General features: G+C 37.3%; 1 protein-coding gene across 2 annotated transcripts in view; it reads right to left on the bottom strand.

The window, feature by feature from the left end:
• The window catches only part of CDC7 (cell division cycle 7), a 34046-nt gene that overhangs the window by 10381 nt on the left and 1473 nt on the right, over nucleotides 1-22192 (bottom strand). The window contains exons 3-8 of one of the 2 annotated variants that reach the window (XM_006898959.1): nucleotides 12215-12298; nucleotides 8627-8762; nucleotides 2547-2640; nucleotides 2318-2460; nucleotides 1340-1589; nucleotides 652-747 (exon numbers count right to left, since the gene is read on the bottom strand). In XM_006898959.1, coding sequence (XP_006899021.1) covers nucleotides 652-747; nucleotides 1340-1589; nucleotides 2318-2460; nucleotides 2547-2640; nucleotides 8627-8762; nucleotides 12215-12298 — 803 coding nt within the window. The remainder of the gene's footprint in view (nucleotides 1-651; nucleotides 748-1339; nucleotides 1590-2317; nucleotides 2461-2546; nucleotides 2641-8626; nucleotides 8763-12214; nucleotides 12299-22192) is intronic. The other variant, XM_006898960.1, reaches the window with a different exon arrangement.

Here is a 22192-nt window from a genome sequence, read left to right as displayed (position 1 = left end):
CTTTTAAAACTCCTAGATGTGCTATATGATTGTGAACAAAATTTGTCTATTTAAATTTTGTCTTCTTCAGTGGTTTTGTTATGGAATATACTTAAACCAAATTTACTCAGTCCTATTTTTACTTTATTTGAACTTTTCCTGATTAATTTACAGGAGTATAAACAGTTATGTTCTAGTGCTCGACTCCATTTGAGAACTGCAGACTGCATGATAACACTGGCTAAAATCAGCTTTAATTTGTTGCTCATACTATCTAGCTGTCACAGATTATTTAAAAACATCTACTACTGATGACAATTTTGCTAAATTCACATTTTTATGAATTAACATTATATCCAAACTAGTGTTGGAAGCTTAAAATATTGCTGATGATGATGGAAGAAGAGGCCTTAAAGTTCTAAATGTTTCTCTAGGGAAGGCTCAACAATAGTTAACTAATAAAAAATGATGAAAATTCTACAAGAACAATTCAGGAACGAGCAGGAGAAAGTAAAAGGTCTGACTCCATGCTCAAGGAAGTAATAACTTATGCCAAAGTAAAACTCTACTTTTGAAAAAACTGCTGATAATAAGCACTAACCTACTCATGATCTAAATTGTCTTCAGGTTACAAATGATTGGTAATTGGCATTGTTAAGCTGCATTACTTACTTTCACTGCAGGGCTCTCAGGTGAAATGGAGCTGTGTATATTGAAATTTCTTTCTCCAAAAACAGAGCGCTGGACAGAATGGCCTGTAGACCCCTCCTGTAATACCAACAAAAACAAGGAAAATAAGGATTATATCTGTAACACTTTCTGCCAGCTGTACTCTGCCATAGTTTTCAAAGAGTTAAGTGACATGGAACAAAAACAGCTGCATATGTGTTATTCTTAGGCACCAAAACACTTCTGTGAAAGGAGAAAGGGATCTAGACAGAACTCTTAACATTCATACACTGTTACTAATATCCCACAAATTACTGAAAAATCCCAAAACCACCTGCAAGGATGTTACATTTTGCTGCTTAGCTAAAATGGAAATCCACACTTCTGAACTGTTTCCCTATAACAATGTTTCCTTAGGAAAAGGATAATTAATCTGATCTTTGTAACATGCAAGGAAAATCTATTTTTTTTTTCAATTTTCTCATATAATTTTATGTTACATAGGAATAAAGACATTACCAATCTACCAAAGTAAATTTTGGTTTTGAAAAAGTGAAAATTTTATCAGTTGAACATATACAACAAATGTAAAAAATAAATTGCAAGTATTATCCTAGTAGTATATCACCCTCTGTTGGATGAGAGAGTACATTTCTGAAACAGTGTTAGCACTTAAATAAAGAGGCAGAACCTTTCCATCTTTTCCTTGTTTGATCTGAATTTGTGTATTTGTATACGGCCTTTTAACAGATGTTTTTGTGGTAGGCTGCTGATCCAGGTCTTTAGGTGCTAAGCCGCTCAATGAAATCGTGTTGCCTGTGATTACACAGGACTTATTTTGTGAAGAACTTTCTTGCTGAGTTTCAGACTGAACAAATCTGAGCAGCTCTATTTTCGTGTCATGTGTTCCTTGGGCCAAACCAAAGTCAACCAAGGCATACCTAAGAAACAAAATTAAGCAATTTTACTTCTCTAGAACAAAGATTTCATAATATCATAGTATTTCAAACAATATTCATGCAGAAATTGATAGTCTTTACAAATTTTCCCAAAATTATAAAGGAAGATGCATTACAATAAATTGATCTTTTTTTTTTCCAATGATTTGCCACTGACAAGGCAGAAGAATAATTTAAGAAAGAAGTACAATTTTTTTTTTCTGGTGGTAGGACAGATGGCATCATGGCATATAATTTCTAATTAAAAAGCATAAAACAAAAATAAAATCATGGTTTTAAAATATGATTTAACTAAAGGTTTAAAAAAAAGGTATAGAAGCCAAAAAACAAAGTTTTTTCTTACTCTTTCTCTCTTTACCATACTATATACATACAAAAATCTCCAGCATAAAATAGACAAAAGCAAAATCCTAGTGTTGAAACAGAAATGTACTATCCTAAGGTACAATACTAGTTTATTAGAAACAAAATATGAAGTTCAGAAATGTATAAGGCTAAGTAGAGCAGAAACATAACCTTAGTATATTGAGTTATTTATGTAAATTGCTTTACTAATACAACCTTACTTTTTCACTCCATTTCCCTTCCCTTTCACAATGAAAATGTAAAATAAATAATCTCTCCACAGGTACTACCATATGCTCAATGATCTAAACATAAATCCCATCATCTTCAAATACAAATATTATCTGGTAATTTTTCATACTTACTTCTTCAGACGCCTATTATATAAAAAATTGCTGGGCTTAACATCACGGTGAACAATACCAAACTGATGAATGCGTTTCAAAGCTTTGAAGAGATTAAACATATATTCCCGTACTTCTTGAAAAGAAAGAGACTTCAAAATGTCCTAAAATAAAGTTATGAATGAGGTCATAAAATAGTTTTAAATTAAGTATCTAGGTTAGTGAAAAATTAAGAAATATTCAAACCTACCAAAAAGGACTCATGTTCCAGATATGGCATAGCAATAACCACATGATCATTTTTCCTAAAGCAGTATTTTATTCCCATGACATTGTCTTGCCCCCTAGTGGAAAAATGCAAAATGAACTTTAGAGAAAAGGTTAAATGAACTGAATTTTATTCTTATGTGGTTTTTATTTTTACAAAGCAATCTTAACAATGCATTAATACAGCTTGAAAACTGAGCTAAAGTCATTATATATATAATAGAAACATTTAACTGGCATGCATAAAGGGATGGTTTTCTTAAAAAAAATAGCACCAATTTTAAGGTTACCACAGTCATTAACAAGCAGCTGATATACTTGAGCCCAATGTTAAAACCTCTGTGCCCCTCTATCTCATTGAAGGTCTTCATCATTAATGCTGACCCTCCACCTTTCCAAATATGATGTCCTTTTTGAAGGGTTAGCTGTCATTCCTAAAAACACGCTCAAAGTATGTGAAATAAAATTTCATCACCCTTGCCTCTAAGGAACACAGGTTGTACTTTCTTCACGACTTATCTGTTTGTTCTTTTGGCAAACCATGGGAACATTCAGTACTATTCTCCAACACCACAATTCAAAAGCATCTATTTTTCTGCCATCTTGATTCACTGATGCACAGTAAGTGACTGAAAAAAAAATTGCTTAGTCTTTAAAGTACACCTTAGTCTTTAAAGTGACACCACTGCTCCTAAGTACCCCGAAGAAGTTCTTGACAGATTTCCCCAGTGCAACACATCTTTGGATTTCTCAACTACTGCTGCCAAGGGTTTTGACTATGGATCCATGCAAGACGAAATTATTAACCACTTTAATCTTTTCTCCATCTATCATGACCTATTGGTCCAGTTGTGATCATTTTTGTTTTGATGTTGAGATGTTATCCATATTGAAGACTGCAGTCCTTGACTTTCTGCAGCAAGTTGTGTTCTTTGATCTTCTACAAGTGCCCCAGACTAACCTTGTTTTCAGCAAGTAAAGGCTGTGCCATTTACATAATGTAAGTTGTTGGGTCTTTCACCAATCCTGATGCTACATCATTCTTCAGGAAGTCCAGCTTCTTAAATAATTTGCTCATTCAAAAGTATATAAATTGACTAGATATGGAGCAAGGATATAGGCCTGACACAACCTTTCTTGATTTTTAACCATGTAGTGTTCACTTGACCTATTTGGGAAACTGCCTCCTATTCTAGTAAGTTAACAAAGAGCACAATTAAGTGTTCTGATATCCCCAATCTTCTCAACATTAGCCATGCGCTGTTATGATCCACACGGTCTAATGTCTTTGCATAGTCAGTAAAACATAAATAGACATCTTTCTGGTATTCTCCACTTTCAGCATAGAATGTAATTATACCCAAAGTGAAGCTATTCATCATTATTTGATCCATTTTTTAATAAATATTTAGTGGCCACTGTTATTTGTTAGGAACTATGTTAAACTTTCACATGGATTAAAAATAAAAATCCTCACCACTGAGACAATAGGCAACAACATGATAGATGGAAAAAAGGTTAAAATTGTTAATGATTTTGTCTTACTTAGATCCACAATCAACTTCCATGGTACTAGAAGTCAAAAAATCAGGTCTGTCAGGGACCTCACTAAAGACTCAAAGGGCAATGATTTCAGTTTAAAAAACAATGTGTGCCTGCTTCAAGCTATGGTCTCTCCAATCACCTACTATGCATCTAAGAACTGGATAGATGACAGAAGAATGTATGCCTTCGAGTTGTGCTAGAGAAGAGTACTGAATATCCAAAGGACTGTCAAAAGAACAAACAAGATGTCTCGTCATGCAAGGAGGCTGGAACTCTGTCTCACATTCCTTGGACATATTATTATATGCCACCAAGTTGACTATGACTCATAGCGATCTTATCAACAATAGTTCTGAATTCTGTCCTATCCTGAGCTAATCTCACTATCTCCAATATATCTACTCCTATTATCCCAGTATCTGGCAATCCATCTCAACCTCTCCTGAACTGACTCAACACTCTCTAAGCATAATGCCCTTCTCCAAGGATTGGTCCCTCCTGGCAACATACTGAAAGTGCATGAGAGAGAGCTTCAAAATCCTTGCCTCCAAGAAGCAGCTTGGTTTCACTCTCAAGACAGATCTGTTTGTTTTCTTGGCGGTTCATGATATGTTCAAAACTCTTCTCCAGCACCACAACTCAAAAGCATCGATTCTTCTGTCCTTATTCACTGTCCAGCCTTCTGACGGGTAAATAATTGCAAAGACCCTGGCCTGATTCAGGTGCACCTAAGTATCTAAACTGACATCACTCTCTTCGGCACTCCGGAGAACTCCTCAACAGCAGACTTTCCCAAGGCAATTTGTCTTTTGATTTCCTGACTGCTGGTGCCAAGAGTGTTAATTATGGCTTTAAGCAATATAAAATTGTTAAGTCTCAATTTCTTCTCTATCATGGTGCTACCAATTGGCCAGGTGGTGAGAATCTTTGTTTTTGTGATGGTGAGATGCAATCTATATTGAAGACTGCAGTCCTTGACTTTCTGCAGCAAATGCTTCAGGTCCTTCTCAGTTTCGGCAAGCAAGGTTGTGTCATCTGCACAACACACCTTGTTAATGAGTCTTCCTTATAAGTCCAATGTACCAAATTATTTGTTCCGCACATAGACTGAAAAGTTGTAGAGAAAGGATGCATCCCTAATGCATTTCTTTCTTGATTTTGAACCACATAGTGTTTCCTTACTCTGTTCGGATGACTATGAAGTATAGGTTTCATGGGAACAAAATCAAATGTTGCGAATTTTCATTCTTCTCAATGCTAGCCACAATTAGTTGTGATCAACACAGTTAAATGCCTTTTCATAATGAATGAAACACAGATAGACATTCCTCTAGTACTCTTTGCTTTCTGCCAAGATCCATCTGACATTGGTAATAATGTCTCTAGTGCCACAGCCTCTTCTCAGCCCAGCCTACACATGTGGCAGTTCTCTGTTGATGTACTGTTCCAATTATTTTTGGATAATTTTCAGCAGAATCTTGCTTGCACGTCATATCAGTGATATTATTCATTCATTTCTACACTATGTTGGATCACTTTTTTTTGGAATGGGAATAAATATGGACCTCTTCCAGTCACGTGGCCAGGTAGCTATCCTCCAGACTTCTTGGCACAACCTGGTATGTGCATTCAGGGCATTATCTATTTGTTGAAATACAAAAACTGTTTTTCCAACAATTCCTGGACCCCTGTTTTCTGCCAATTCCTTCAGAACAGCCTGAACTTCCTCCTTCATCACCACTGCTTCTTTATCATACATTGTTTTGGAGAGGATATACCTCAGAGGATGACATCATGTTTGGAAGGGTGGAAAGTCAGTGAAAGAGAGGAAGATCCTCAATGAGATGGACTGAGACAGTAATTGGGGTAATTAACTCAAGTGTGTTGGGAGTGATAAGAATGGTGCAGGGCAGGACAGGATTCAGATCTGTTGTTCACAGACTCACTATGGGTCATACTCAACTTGATGACACCTAATATTAACAGGTTAAACATTAGAAATGCAATGTTAAATAATATTAAAATGCTTTCTGATCTCATAGAGTTTGTTACCTAGTGGGCAATACAGGTAATTAGCAAGATAATCAATGATGGCAAATTATGATATAGGTTTAAAAAAATCCAAAGGTGCCTTGGCAATGAAAATAGAAGGTTCTAATTTAATTCAGAGAAAAGCTTCCTGACATGGTGCCTCTTTTACTCAGATCAGAAAGCTGTATCAGCATGCAAAGATGGGAAAGTAATTTCCCAATGGGGAAACAGCCTGGACAATGGCTTTGATATAAAAGCTCTTGAGAAAAAACTGAGGATCTAAAGAAAGTAGAAATTGTGAGAGAAGTGGAAAATCTGGCATGAAATAAGGTTGAGAGAGTTAAAAAGTAAGCAAACCGTTAGTTAAATTGTAAATTAAAAGACAACAGTAAAGTTTCAGTTCCCAACTTCCCTCTCCCCCAAAGTATACTGGTAACCCACTGAATGATTTTAAATGATGGAAGTAATATTATACAAGTTATGTTATACATACATGGTTTTGTATTTTAAACTGACTATTGTGTAAAAGGACTGCAGCCTACAATATGGATTGAGGCTCAATGTCAAGAAGACAAAGATTCTCACCACTGGACCAATTGGCAGCATCAGGATGGATGGTGAAGAGATTGAGATTGTACACAGCTTTAGTTTGCTTGGCTCCATAGTCAACAGTCTTGGCACCAGCAGCCAGGAAATTAAAAGGCGTATTGCCATGGGAAAGTCTGCTGTTAGGGACCTCTCCAAAGTACTGAAGAGCAATGGTGTCTCTCTGGAGACTAAGGCGCATCTGATACAGGCTTTGGTCTTCCCAATCACCTGTTATGCATCAGAGAGTTGGACAATGACCAAGGAGGATAGCAGGAGAATTGATGCCTTTGAGCTGTGGTGCTGGAGAAGAGTATTGAGAATACCATGGACTGCTAGGAAAACAAACAGATTTGTCCTGGAAAGGGTTAAACCGGGTGGCTCCTTGGAGGCAAGGATTCTGAGGCTCCGTCTAACATACTTTGGACATGTTGTGAAGAGAGACCGGTCCTTGGAGAGGGAAATCATGCTTGGGAGGGTGGAGGGACAGCACAGGAGAGGAAGGCCCTCTATGAGGTGGACTGATTCAGTGACTAGGATAATTGGGATGGGAGTGTCAGAGACGGTGCGATTGGCACAGGACAGAGCGTAGTTTAGGGCTGTTGTACATAGGGTCATTATGAGTCGCAGGCGACTCGACGGCACATAACAACAACAACAACATTGTGTAAAAACAGAATTAGAGGGGGGAAAGAGCAACAGTCTGGGCTTGGACTGAAGTAGTAGAGATGAAAAGAAATGTATGGGGTTTTAGATTTATTTTAGATACACAATGGATAGAACTAGGCAAATCATATGGTTTAAGAGTAAAATGGAAAGCCAATCATAGGTTCTTGATTTGAACAATTAGGTAAATAGTAGGGTCAAGTTTTAAGATGGGCAGATGAGAGAATGGGTTATTGCTGAGGGTGTTAGGGGTAGGAAACCGGACAAACAATTTCATTTGGGGAGAACCAGGTCTGAGATGCTTGAAATGTCAAACAGGTTGGTAGATATACATAAATAAGCAGTTAAGATAGGTGGTCTGAATCTAATTAGGTATGTACCTTTAGCTACCACTCTTCTGTATTTTAAAGACACTTGGAAATGCACGATACTACATAAGAAAGAGTTCAGGGACAGCAAGCAAGCTCAGGATCAAGACTCGGAGGGACTTCAATATTCAGAAACAGGAAGCAAAGGAAAAGCTGGCAAAGGATACTGAAAATGAAACACCAATAAAGAAGCCAAAAGAAAATGGTTAAAATAAATTATGTTGAATGCTGCTGAACAAAAAATAGAAAAATACAGTCATGGTGATTCTAATATAGTTTCAATTTACCCTAGAGGAGAGTAGCCAAACACATTGACTATATGGTAGAAAAGAGATGTGGAAGTAAAAAAACAACACGTGGAAACAACATTTGAAAAGTCTATCTATAAAGGGGAGGAAATAAATAACATGATAGCTAGTACAGGGAGAGCATTTCAGAGAGAATGAGATTATTAGAGTATGTTGACAGGGGCACTAATCAAAGAGATCAATGAGAATGTCAGATGATTCAATCGTTCTGATGGATGTTAATAATAATTAGGAAGACATGAAATATGAGTTCTTATACTTTATGTTAAACTTAGACCAGGGAAGCTAAGTTTTATGATTTGGCATAAAACTTACAAAAAAGAAGTGGTAAATGAACAGGAAATCATGCTGAGCCTCTAGGGAAATCCACTCCAAGAGAAATCAGTATGAATTTAACTAATCATTCTAAGGTTAGAGGAAACATGCCGGCAAATTGCAAGTACTTAGCTGAAGGATATGTTTAATTCAAGGGCGATGTCATCATCTCTGGTCAGTATCCTCTCAAAAATCGTCTAGATTATAAACAGCTAGTTCAATTTAAGTATCTTTAAGTTGCTTACCCAGCTACTGTAAGGCACTGAAGTTCAGCAGCAATTCTTACAGGATGACTTGTTGGGATTAAGTGTTTGAGAGCAATTTTCTCTTCAGATCCTATCTGTAACTGTGCTGTAGCCAAATAAACAGAGCTGAAAGTGCCTGCAAAACAATTTATTTATGATTTTAAAAATTAATGAAACAATGCTAAAATAGATATTACAAACTGTTTGAAAACCATGCTATTATCACACGATCATTAACATTTTACTGGAATTCAACATAAAAGCAAACAAATCTGTGAATAAATTTATTTTTAATAAATGCTCAAGTGTCCTCAGTTCATTATTCTGTAGAAACTAAAACAAAGACCAAACTCCTTGGCATCAAGCTGTTGGTCAGCCACAGTGAACCTACAGGGCAGATTAGAACTGCGCTACAGAGTTTTCAAGGCTAAAACAATTACAGAAACAGAATGCCCGATCTTTCACTAGCAGAGGGACAGGGAGACCAAGTACTTAATTCTGTACCACCAGGGTGCATTAACATCTTATTGTGACCAGGTACACAAATTAGTCTAACTATGTTAGCATCAGATATTTCCATGGTCATGATCATACTGGGGTGGGGAACAAACTGCCAAAGCTTGGCAGCTTTTAAATGTAACAATAAACTAAGAAGAAAAAAAAAAGAAATTTGATGACAAGTTAATTAAATTTAATAGATACTAATTACAACAAACTAAATAAAACTGTTTTACTATTTTCAAAGCCTTTTATGAGCGAAGTGAAGCATACTTACGGAGTAAATACACATTCCCCAAGAGTATAGTCTTAAGATACCATCCTCATGATCATTTTGGTAGGATGGGGGTCAGGGGGGAGGACACTAGTATTCTCCAGAAAAAAGTTTGTGACCCTTGAGGGTAGTGGGAAAGGCAGAGGGTCAGCAAGAGATGAAGACCCTCAACAAGATGGAAAGAGACAGTGACTGTAACAATGGGCTCCAGTATGGCAGACTGGAGGAAGGCACAGGATAGGGCAAGGTTCTGATCGACTGTTCACAGGGTCCATATGAGTTATAGTCAACTCAACAGTACCTAACAACTACTGCTTAAAGAGAAGGAAAGTTATATTAAGATGTGTTCTTTGTATCTGTTGAGTCACAATCTTAAATCATTATTTCATTTCAGAATTTTGGGGACCCTCATTCACTCAAGCTTTTCTAATGAGTAAATGACAGTTTTTACTGTAAAAAGAAAATAATCAAGTAAATGGAAATTTATACTGATCCAATAATTGCTGAAGTTATGCTATGCCGTTTGCACTTGTGCATCAAATGTATTCATTAGTCAGTCAATATGCTTGCTAATCTCTCAATGATATTTATGTCAATCCTGATGATCATATACAGTACCATTCTCACTGTTTCACCATCATAGTCAAATGTTTGAATGTAGTAGTCTACATAATTGAAATGGACAAAGAAGAAATAGATCAGGCTTCCCTGGTTAAAACCTCCTGTTTGAATATTAAACTTTAAATAATTATCAATTACCATAGATAATCTATTTGAGTATATATAACACTTTTAATAATAAAATAGATTAAAATAGGTCTGTTAATTTTATTGTAAATATTTGTGCCCTCATTTCTTATGCTGTTGTTGAGTACTGTAGAGTCAGAACTGACCCATCGCTGACCCTCTGGCAGGTTTTCAGAGGCAGCTAATCGCACAGAAGGAGACTGCTCATCCTTCTCCCACGGAGCAGCTGGTGGCCTTGAAACGCAGGGCTTTGGGATTGCAGTGCAGCTTCTAGTCACTAAACCACCAGAGCTCCCTAAATCTCTCTAGTCTAGTGCAATTTTAAGAGTCTCTTCTGACACCTATCTTAATCTTTTATATCTCTTCCCTCACATATGTAATCACTTTCTGCTTTTTTCATATCTTTTATGTCATTCTACAACTTATCTGATTGGTCACTATTGTTCTGTGCTCCAATTTTATTTTGAGATGGTTTTTTAATTCAGGTGGGTTAAACTCAAGGTTGTATTTTGGCTCTTGCAGCTCTGTTTTCATCAACTTCAATTTGAATTTACATATGATTAAGTGATGAGCTGTTCCACAGTCAGTCTTTGGCCTTATTTTAACTGCTGAGTTTGTGCTTCTCCTTCAATTCTTTCTAGAGCTATAGCCAATCTGATTCCTGTGAGTCCATCAGATGAGGTCAACGTGTACAGTCATCATTTATGTTAACTATATCATTTGCTAAAGAAAACGGAAAGGACTAAATCATTCTCTTTATCAATCACCTGAGCTTTACTTTAAAGTCTTTTCTAACAGATACTCTGGCAGCTAGTTATGGTCTGAATATAAATATGACTAAGGAGGATAACAAAGAGACTTGATGCCTTTGAGCTGTGGTGCTGGAGAAGAGTATTGAATGTACCCTGGACTGCCAAGAAAACAAACAGATTCATCCTGGAGAGGGTTAGACCAGGCTGTTGCTTGGAGGCAAGGATTCTGAGGCTTCGTCTGACATACTTTGGACATGTTGTAAGGAGGGACAGGTCCTTGGAGAGGGACATCATGCTTGGGAGGGTGGAGAGAGGGCGCAGAAGGGGAAGACCCTCTAGGTCCTTGGAGAGGGACATCATGCTTGGGAGGGTGGAGAGAGGGCGCAGAAGGGGAAGACCCTCTAGGTCCTTGGAGAGGGACATCATGCTTGGGAGGGTGGAGAGAGGGCGCAGAAGGGGAAGACCCTCTATCAGGTGGATTGATTCAGTGACTGCGGTAATTGGGATGGGTGTGTCAGAGGCAGTGAGATTGGCACAGGGTAGAGCAGGGTTTAGGGCTGTTGTACATAGGGTTGCTATGAGTCGCAAGCAACTCGACGGCACATAACAACAACAACAAATCAGCAAATGCTATAGTTACACTGGCCATTCAAATCTTAATGATGTGTGAATGGGTCATGATGTATTTTTAGACATAAATTCCTTTCCCTGAGTGTGTAAAAATCAAGTATATAACTCTACTCAGTTAAGTTTCTGTGTTATTATGTGACTACAATATTACCATCAATATATACTGATAATTATATATTATTGTCCACAATCTAAAAATGTGAATACAACTGTAAAGGTATTAAAGAATTCACCAGGAAAAGATGACCTGCTACAGAAATACTTTCAAGACTACAGATGTTAAAGAATCAAGACCAAGCTTTATTTCTGTGTTCTGGACATCTTATTTTGCTCAAAATGGTGAACTTGTCCTTTAACTACATTTAGACTACAGCCAATATATCAACATACTAATAGTACATTGATAAAATTATATAACTTTTTCAGTGTACTTGCATGTGTATTCTATCCTATGTAGTTCATATGAAGAATTCTGAAAGCAGTTTTCAAGGGTTAAATAAAATCTAGTTAGAACAAGAAAATTTGGAATACCTGTGTATAACTATCAGAATTAGCAAGTGCCATGGTCTTAAAGTTTTAAGTGAAAATAAGGGAGAAAAAAAATTTTTAAAAAAAGGAAGATATTTCATATTTCAAAGAAATAATGGAAATCAGGATTCTATCATAAAAATAGCATCCCAAAATTACCTTCTCCAATTTTGTCCTTAATCTTGAACAAATTACCAAGCTGTGGTACAGCTTCATAAAGCTTCTCAATATCTTTTTTAACACCTGTTAAGGAAATAAAAATTCAGAGTTAAAAATAAAGAGTACATAATTTAGTAAGTTTAAAAAAATTTATGAAATGAATTCTTGAACATGACAAATCAATGAGAAATAAAGTTTTAATAAACATTATAAGAATAGTTAAACTTAAGTTGTTAGTTAATAGTTATTATAACATACAATTTTCTTGACCTGATAAACAAAACTGATATTTTCCCAGTATAACATACACAGGCCATGGTATTTGCAATCGCTTGTTATGCATCAGAGAGTTGGACAATGACTAGGGAGGACAGAAGGAGAGTGGATGCTTTTGAGCTGTGGTGCTGGAGAAGGGTACTGAATGTACCCTGGACTGCCAGGAAAACAAACAGATTTATCTTGGAGAGGATTAAACCAAGCTACTCCTTGGAGGCAAGGATTCTGGGGCTTCGTCTCACATACTTTGGACATGTTGCCAGGAGGGACGGGTCCTTGGAGAGGGACATCATGCTTGGGAGGGTTGAGGGACAACGCAGGAGGGGAAGACCCTCTTTGAGATGGATTGATTCGGTGACTGGGGTAATCGGGATGGGTGTGTCAGAGGCGGTGCGGTTGGCGCAGGATAGAGCAGGGTTTAGGGCTGTTGTGCATAGGGTCGCTATGAGTCAGAAACGACTCGACGGCACATAATAACACATAACAACAACAACAACATACACAAATTACAAGCTGTTCCCAATTTATTACATATGCTGGCTACGTTTATGACTGACCATTTCATCTTCCTAAGGAAAATTTATGAGAGAATGTAATCTCAAGAATAACTCAGTCAATGAACACTACTGAGTTATGGGATGACATCAAGGATATCATCCATGAAGAAAGCAAAAGGTCATTACATAGAAGAGGAGGGAAAAAAGTCCAACCTGAATGACAGAAGAGACTCTAAAAATTGCACTAGAGCATAGAGAAGTCGAAGCAAAGGGAAGAGATGAAGAAGTGAAAGTGATAAACAGATGATTTCAAAGGGCAGCTTGAGAAGACAAAGCAAAGTATAATAATGGTAGGTCCAAAGAGCTGTAGTTAGAGAATAAAAAGGGAAGCCTGAATTGGAATGCCTTAGTCCTCAAAATGTCATCACTTAATATTTGGAGAGGTCCCTGACTACAGACTTGCCCAGTGCAATACGTTTATTTATAGGCAACCTAATAATAGATGGAGGAAAGACTGAAATTGTCAATAACTTTATCTTATTGAATTCACAATCAGCACTCTTGGTACCAACAGTTCAGATCAGGAGATATTTTGCAGTAGAAGTTTATTATACAACTGAAAAAATACCAAAGTTGCCCAACTTTGTCACTGCCAGAGTAAATGTTTATTATTTATTATATATTTATTAAAATATATCCCTAAGTCTATATACGTTTCCAAACTCCAAATATAAAAGATGGAGTTTACAGACACTTAAAAGGCATTAAAAACAATTTTTTTAAAAAAAAGTATTTGACTTACATCAGAACGCATGACAAATTGGAATCCCATCATAAGTCAGAACTCTGTCATAAAATAAATGTATAAAATGGAAAAATAGTGACAATAACTAATACTAGGGAAGATGTGAAGAAATTGAATCATTCATGCAATACCCTTGGGAGTATACAATGGAACATCCAATCTGGAAAAATGTATTATCAGTTCCCTTAGATGAAAAAACAAAGAAACAAAAAACCCAAACCCTCGTATTGACCCAGCAACTACATTTACTTCTCAGGCATTAATTCCAGAGAAATGAAAATCTACATTTACACAGAAACTCATGCATGAAATTTCATAACTAATAGTCACAACTAGAAAGAACTCAGATGTCCTTACATGAGAAAATGGTTAAACTATAAATCCATACCCTGAAAAACAATTTAGCTGTGAAAAGAAAAAAAGTATTGGTATATAAAACCAACTGGGTATCTGTTGAGAATTACTTTGACTGATTAAAAATCAATCTCAAAATATTTCTTTCTATAAAATTCTTAAAATTATAAAATCAGAGAAATGAAGATCAGATTATTCAGGGTTTAAGGAAGGGGTGGGAAGCAGGAAGGAAGTGAAAGTGGCTACATAGGTGACATTAGGAATCCTTGAGGCAATGAAAATGTTCTGTGTTTTGACTGTGTAGATACAAGGTATATTAAAAATAAAACACCTATTTGTACAGCCATCATTGGTGGTATGACAAGGACATAATGTAAATTTCTTCAAAACTATTTATTTTTTTTAAAAAAACCTAAAAAAAACCCAAAAAACTATTTATTTCCACAAATGATCAAAATCTTATAGGTTTGAAAAAGTTTCAGGTATTGAACATTCACAACATACATTACACTAAAGCTTTCAGAAATATTAAATACAAATACACACAACAGACTTACATATAAAATGGTACTTGGGACAAGAAGAAAGTGAAAAATAGGAGTTGAAAATGACAGATCACACTGATTAAGAGTAGGGTTGTACACCAATTATTGTAACTGCTGTCGATAAATTGTACACTTGTTTAAAAGCTGAACTGGCAGTGGTCGGGGCCCAATCACACAGCTCAGGTCACAGAGCTAGCTCAGGTTTCCTCTTAGTTCTCACAGAGGTGGGCATCAGCATGCCTTTGACAAGAGATTTACTACAATCCTTCCTTGGAAGATGAAAAGAAAAAACATAAAAAGAAACTACTAGTTAAAAGCTCAAATTCTTATTTTATGGATGTATAATATCCAGGTTGCTACAAGATTACCACAGTTTCCAGCCATGCTCAGACAGTGGTTCTTTGTGTAGGCTGTTCAACAGTGCTGTGTCTTCCCAGAGGAGGAAAAACCAGACTCACAAGAAGGCGGTTAATTCAGAAAAAAGCAACACTAATGCTCCACACAACATCCTGAATTTCTATTCAGTCACAGAAAACCTTACCAATCAGTAATCCTGGTTAATTTGCCAAGATAATAATATTTAATTTATTGGTAAAGTATGTGGTACTTATTTATTTTGGTGTCAGTTTTTTCAAAACGTTTTGATTATGGGGGAAAAAAAGCTGAATTGACAAAAGTTGTATAATAGGAAAAATGAAAAAGTCAATACTAAAGCTGCTTATGTAAAATCAAACTTCTCATGAGATATGGCTCTTTGGGTTTGTAGGTTTAGGGTTAATGTTTTATGGGAAATGCTAGTAAATTAGCCTAATATTCTATTTAGTGTTTCTATTTGTCTACCTTCTGATTCTTTGCATTGTCTCAGGGATTCCTGAAAGCTTGAAAGTAGCTATCCAAAGGACAACAACTGGTCTCTTATTCCCGTGAAGCTTCCAAAAAAGGAGAATCAAAAATAGGAAGAGGATATGAAATGTGCAGTTAATTGCCCCAGTAAGTAACTTCCTTTGCCATGAGACCATAACTAGATGGTGCCTGGTTGGTTACTGGTGTTGAACATTTTGATCAACGATTTCACAAAAGAATCTGAACCAAAAGTGGGAAAATACAGAACAGAATTTCAAATTCTGATCAATTTAAACTTTCTGGAGCCATGGATGCTGGATGAACCACTCAAACCATTAGACTGGGCATGTTGCAAGGAGGGACAGGTCCTTGGAGAGGGACATCATGCTTGGGAGGGTGGAGAGACGGCACAAGAGGGGAAGACCCTCTATGAGGTGGATTGATTCAGTGACTGGGGTAATCGGGATGGGTGTGTCAGAGGCAGTGTGATTGGCACAGGATAGAGCAGGGTTTAGGGCTGTTGTACATAGGGTCGCTATGGGTTGCAAACGACTCGATGGCACATAACAACAACAATCTTTAAATCTTAAACCCAAAATATCCTCAGAAGCCATCATAAAACTGAGCAATAGTTAAGCATGAGTAGTAAAAAGGTCTGCCTTGAGAATGACTATGCTCTTTTAAGAGCTAGCTATCTCAGTGGATCAAATTGACAACAGTAACTTAAAAGATTAAATATGAACCTCAAGGGCCAGAGAGTGTATGTTAACAAGGGAAGAAGAGCTAAGAAAAGGAAGGTGAGAATTGACTGCACAACGACAAGAATGTAATCAATGTCACTAAATTGTACGTACAGAAAGTGCGGAATTGGTGTTTATGTTTTATGCATTCTCAATAACAATAATAAATATTTGAATATATAAAAATTACTAACAGCACTCTTAATTTTACCAGTAACTAAAATGTCACTGAAATAAATATAAGCTTAATACTAAATAAGTGGAAGCAATAAACTACTGGTATAAAATAGCTACATATCTAAGAATCTTCATGCTTTATTAAAAATCTAAGTCGAACATGAGCTTTATTACAATAATACTCTGCATAGTCTAATAGTTTAAAATATTTTAAAAACATTTTTACATTATCTTATCATATCTCTATAAAAGAAGTGATATTGAGAGGAATCTGATTTTTCAGAGAAGAAACAATATAAAGGAAGTTAAACTATTTGCCTAATTTTACAGAGGTATTATTAGTCTATAAATTCATTTATGTAACAAGTAAGTTTCAAAAAGTATTGAGCAATGGCTATACCAAAAATGAAGAAAGCGGCACAGATTCTAGGAACTTAATGTAGCAGAAATGATAAGCATTAAAAGCTCACAGTAATTTGATAAACTCTTCTGTGGAGCTTAGGCTTTTTTAGATGACCAAATTGTGTTCTGCTATTCTGACTGTAAAGGTGGGGTAAGTTGAGAAAGATACTTTAGGAGGGAACTGTGCATGTAAAGGCATCAAAAAGTAAAAAGGCATGTATTACTTGGAAGAGATAATGAAGTGCAATCTCACTAGGAAAGGAACAAGCATAATAAAAATAAAAGACATAGAAGGTTTTTAAGCAGGAAAATGACACATGAAGGATGGATTTGAGGGAAAGGAGAGAAAAACTGGGAATCAACTAAAAACACTATGAAGATCTAGCTCACAGTTCATAGCAACATATTAGGATATCTAAGGAAATGGGAAAAGGGTACCTTCCTATCTGCCTCTAGGACTTAATGGATCTTTACTATCAAATTATGATTTCAAGTTTTGGGAACACAAGCCTAGGTTAGAATCCTAGCCCTACAATTTACTCACTGGTATGACTTTCTTTTGGAACCAGCTAAAAGGGGTAAGGAGGGGCTAGTATCTACAGAAGGACATCATACCTGGAAAGATGCAGGGTCTGCCTAAGACAGGAAGACCCTCAACAAGATGGACTGTCAGTGACTGCAGCAATGGGCTTAAGGGTCAGAGATGGTGAGGATGGTACAGAATAGAACAAAGTTCAAATCCATTGTTCATAGAGTCACCATGAGTCTAGTTGACTCGACAACATGTAACAACAATAATAAATCTGTAGCATTAACTGTACTAAAGAAAAAGGGTACCCATTCCACTGAGCTATTATGAAGATTAAATAAGGTACATAGTTTAAGTGAAGTTTTTAAAGGCAATATGCCTAACACAAATAATTGTGATAGTTACTATTTTTTTAGGATTTCTGAACTTACAGCTCCTTTTACCTAAACTCCTCTCTTCCCCAAACCTTCACGTAGCTGGAGGCCCAAAGACATAATCTCCTCTGACATCTTACTTAAACTAGTATTCTTCTCATTGGTCACATTATCCTTGCTACTTTCTTCAGAGTACTTAACTACTATGAAATTATTGCTTATTTACTTGTTCATGTGCTCACTATCTCCTACCACTAGAACATAAGTTCCACCAGTTCACTGTATAATTCACAATACACTCAATTTTAGTTAGAATGGCCTACATGTTTGTTGAATAAATGAATTATTATAATAATGACAGGCACTCAGGGATAGCTGCAGAAAAAAAAACAAAACAGAAAAATAGCAAAGATTCCGTCACCTACCACACCATTTCTGGGAGCCAATACGAAAACAGCAGTTTCAAGGAATCACAGTTATCACAGCTGATGAAATCTTTCCCAATGAGTATAGATTTCAAAAAGTTTCAAATTCAAGTGTTGTAGAAAAGGGACTTTGAACAAGTAAAAAATGGTATGCCTGATTTTATACTTGATTCGTCTGATGCTAAAATAAATTATAACAACTCAAACTGGAACACATCTTACAACTGCTGTTGTTGCTACATGCCAGCAAGTTACCTGCAATTCATAGCAACTCTATGTACAATAGCTATGAACTCTGTCCTATCCTGAGTAAATCTCACTGTCTCTTAACACACCTAGGCCTGTACACCAATTACTGATCCATCTCATCCAGGGTCTTCCTCTCCTGCATTGTCCTTCCAAGCATGATGTCCTTCTGTAAGAACTGGTCTCTCCAAGAAACATGCCTAAAGCATGTGAGACAGAGCTTCAAAATCCTAGCCTCCAGAAGCCAACTTGGTTTCACCCTCTCCAGGACAGATCTGTTTGTTTACTTGGCAGTTCAAGGTATAGTCAATACTCTTCTCCAGCATCACAACTCAAAGGCATCAATTCTTCTTCTGGAATCCTTATTCACTATCCAGTTTTCTGATGAATTGCAAGTTACTGTGAAGGCCATGGTCTGGAGCTGGCGCACCTTTAGTCTCTAGACTGACATCTTTGCATGTCAGCACTCTGGAGAGGTTCCTGGCAGCAGATTTCCTAATCCAATTCAGTGCTGCTGACTGTGGATCTAGGCAAACTGAAATTGCTGAGAATTCCAATCTCGTCTCCATTTATCATTGTTGCTGTTGTTATGTGCCGCTGAGTTGCTTGTGACTCATAGCGACCCTACGTACAACAGCCATAAACTCTGCTCTGTCCTGTGCCAATCATACCGTCTCCGATACACCCATCCCAATTACCCCAGTCACTGAATCAATCCACCTCATAGGGGGCCTTCCCCTTCTGCGCTGTCCCTCCACCTTCCCAAGCATGATGTCCCTCTCCAAGGACCGGTCCCTCCTTACAACACGTCCAAAGTATGTTAGACGGAGCTTCAGAATCCTTGCCTCCAAGGAGCCACCCAGTTTGACCCTTTCCAGGATGAATCTGTTTGTTTTCCTAGCAGTCCATGGTATTCTCAATACTCTTCTCCAGCACTACAGCTCAAAGGCATCAATTCTCCTTCTATCCTCCTTAGTCATTGTCCAACTCTCTGATGCATAACAAGTGATAGCAAAGACCATGGCCTGTATCAGATGCACCTTAGTCTCCAGAGAGACACCGTTGTTCTTCAGTACTTTGGAGAGGTCTTTAACAGCAGACTTTCCCATGGCAAGATACCTTTTAATTTCCTGGCTACTGGTGCCAAGAGTGTTGACTGTGGAGCCAAGCAAACTAAAGCTGTGAAAAATCTCAATCTCTTCACCATCCATCCTGATGCTGCCAATTGGTCCAGTGGTGAGAATCTTTGTCTTCTTGACATTGAGCCTCAATCCATATTGGAAGCTGCAGTCCTTGACCCTCTGCAGCAAGCGCTTCAGGTCCTCCTCAGTTTCAGCAAGCAGGGTTGTGTCATCTGCATATCGCAGATTGTTGATACATCTTCCACCAATCTTGACCCCACATTCCTCCTCATAGAGCCCAGCCTCCCTGATAATCTGTTCTGCACAGAGGTTGAAAAGGTATGGAAATTAGGAAGACAACTACTCGGTCAACTGACTAGAAGAGATCTGTACTGATTCCAAGAAAAAGGTGATCCAAGAGAGTAGTATTTGTTGTTGTTATGTGCCAGTGACTCATCGTGACCCTATGTGAAGCCTGCTGTCCTGAGCCAGTCTCACTAATTCTCACACACCTACCCCCATTGTCCCAGTTACTGTAGTAATTCATCTCATCTGGGGTACAGAAATTACCAAATAATATCATTTCTATCACATGCAAGTAAAATCTTGCTGAAGATTATTTAAAAATGGCTAGAACAGAATATTGACAAATAACTACCAGAAATTTAAGGTGGATTGAGAAGAGACCATGAGAGAAGCTCTATCATAACTGAAGTCAGACGGATCTTGGCTGAAAACATAGAATAGCAGGAAGATATTTATTTGTGTATTAATGCTTATGTAAAGGCATTTGACTGTGTTGTTACTGAGTCAACTATGACTCACAGAATCTCTAAGAACAAAAGATCTGAACCTTGTCCTATCCTGTACCATGTTCACAATCTCTGACAGGCTCTATCACACTGTTACACTGTTTCAATCCATATTGCTACCAGTTCTCTCTTTCTTAGATCCTCCTCTCCTCCACCTTGTGTAACACTGAAAAGAATGGGAATCCTAGAACACTTAATTGTGCTCATGGAAATCTATGTGTAGACCAAGAAGCTGTTGCCCAGTTGTCCAAACAGAACAAGGGAAAACTGCATGGTTTAAAATCAAGAAATGTCAGGGCTGTATATTTCTCCATACCTATTCAATCTATATACTAAACAAATAGCAAGTAAGTCAAGAAGCTGGCACAAAGAACACAAAAAATGTGGCATCAATATTGGGGGAAGACTCAAAACTTGATACTAGAGGGATTGTTACTAAAGTATTCAGTGGCAGATTTGCTCAAAACATGAAATGTTTGTAGCAACAATAAAGCACAAATTCACTCTGCATGCTAAACAAATCACTTAAGCTGGACACTCTGAAGACTCATCAACCCTGCATTATTCTGGTGACACAACCTTGCCTGTAGAAAATGGAGACGACTTGAAGTACTTATTCAAGAAAATAAGACAATAGTCTTCAATATAGCTTACATCCCAACATCAAGAAAACAAGTATATTCACCACAGCACCTAACAACATTTTTCCAAAGTAGATTGACCAGCTTTTCTTCAAAGTCTGTATTGGTCTGGAAACTGATGAAACCCATTAATAACTGAGTGGTGGATACACATGAGGTATGAGTAAATCAGGGTCTCCTGCACAGAAAGCAAGAATTCTCTAGGTGGACCACAAACAAGGTGTGTCCTCAGGATGAAGAGCACTCATTGTGACTCTGTAAACAGATCTGAACCCTGTCTTTCCTCAGTGTCATCCTTGCCATCTGATACACTTAAGCCCATTCCTGCAGCCACTGTGTCAATCCACCATGTTGGGAGTCTTCCTCTCCTTCTCTGACCCTCAATCTCTCCAATTATGATGTCCTTGTCCAAGGAATAGCCTCATCTAGCAACATGCCCAAAGTATGATGTTTCACCATTTTTATGTCAGAAAACACTCTGGCTGCACTTTTCCCAAGATATCTTTTGTTCTTTTGGCAATCCATGGGATATTAAGTACTCTCTCTAACAAAACCACTCAGAGGCATCAATTCTTCTGTCATCCTTATTCACTGTCCAGCGTAGCAAGTGACTGAAAAGACCATGGCCTGAATCAGGTGCACCTTAGTCTTCAAACTAATATTACTGCTTGTCAGTATTCTGGGCGGTCCCTAATAGCAAACTTGCCCACTGCAATACATCTCTTGACTGCTGGTATCAAGGGTGTTAATTGTTGTCCAAGTTAGAAGAAATCTTTGACAACTTCAAACCTTTCTCCATCTATAATGATGCTGTCTATTGGCCCAGTGGTAAGGACTTTTGTATTCTGCAGTAAGCATTTTGAGTCTTCCTCACTTTCAGGAAGCCAGGTTGTGCCATCTAAATAATGTAAATTGTTGATGAGTCTTCCTACAGTCTAGCTTCTTGAATGATTGAATAGGTGCTTTATTATTGCTACAAACATTTCATGTTATTTGTGCCTGTTAGTTCTGCCTCTGAACACTTTAGTAATAATCCCTCCAGTGCCAACTTTAAAGTATTGAGAAGATATGAGACTTAAGGTTTAAAAGAACACAAATTCTAGACTACAAATAAACAAATGTGGTCTTATTTAAAAAACCAAACCAAACACTCAAACTCACTGCCCTTGGGCTAATTCCAATTCATAGCTC

The sequence above is a fragment of the Elephantulus edwardii genome, unplaced genomic scaffold, assembly GCF_000299155.1.
Source record: "Elephantulus edwardii isolate Elephantulus edwardi_28Jun2011 unplaced genomic scaffold, EleEdw1.0 scaffold00242, whole genome shotgun sequence".
NCBI lineage: Eukaryota > Metazoa > Chordata > Mammalia > Macroscelidea > Macroscelididae > Elephantulus > Elephantulus edwardii.
Note: the sequence above shows the minus strand (reverse complement) of the source record. Positions and strands in the feature narration are given on the sequence as shown.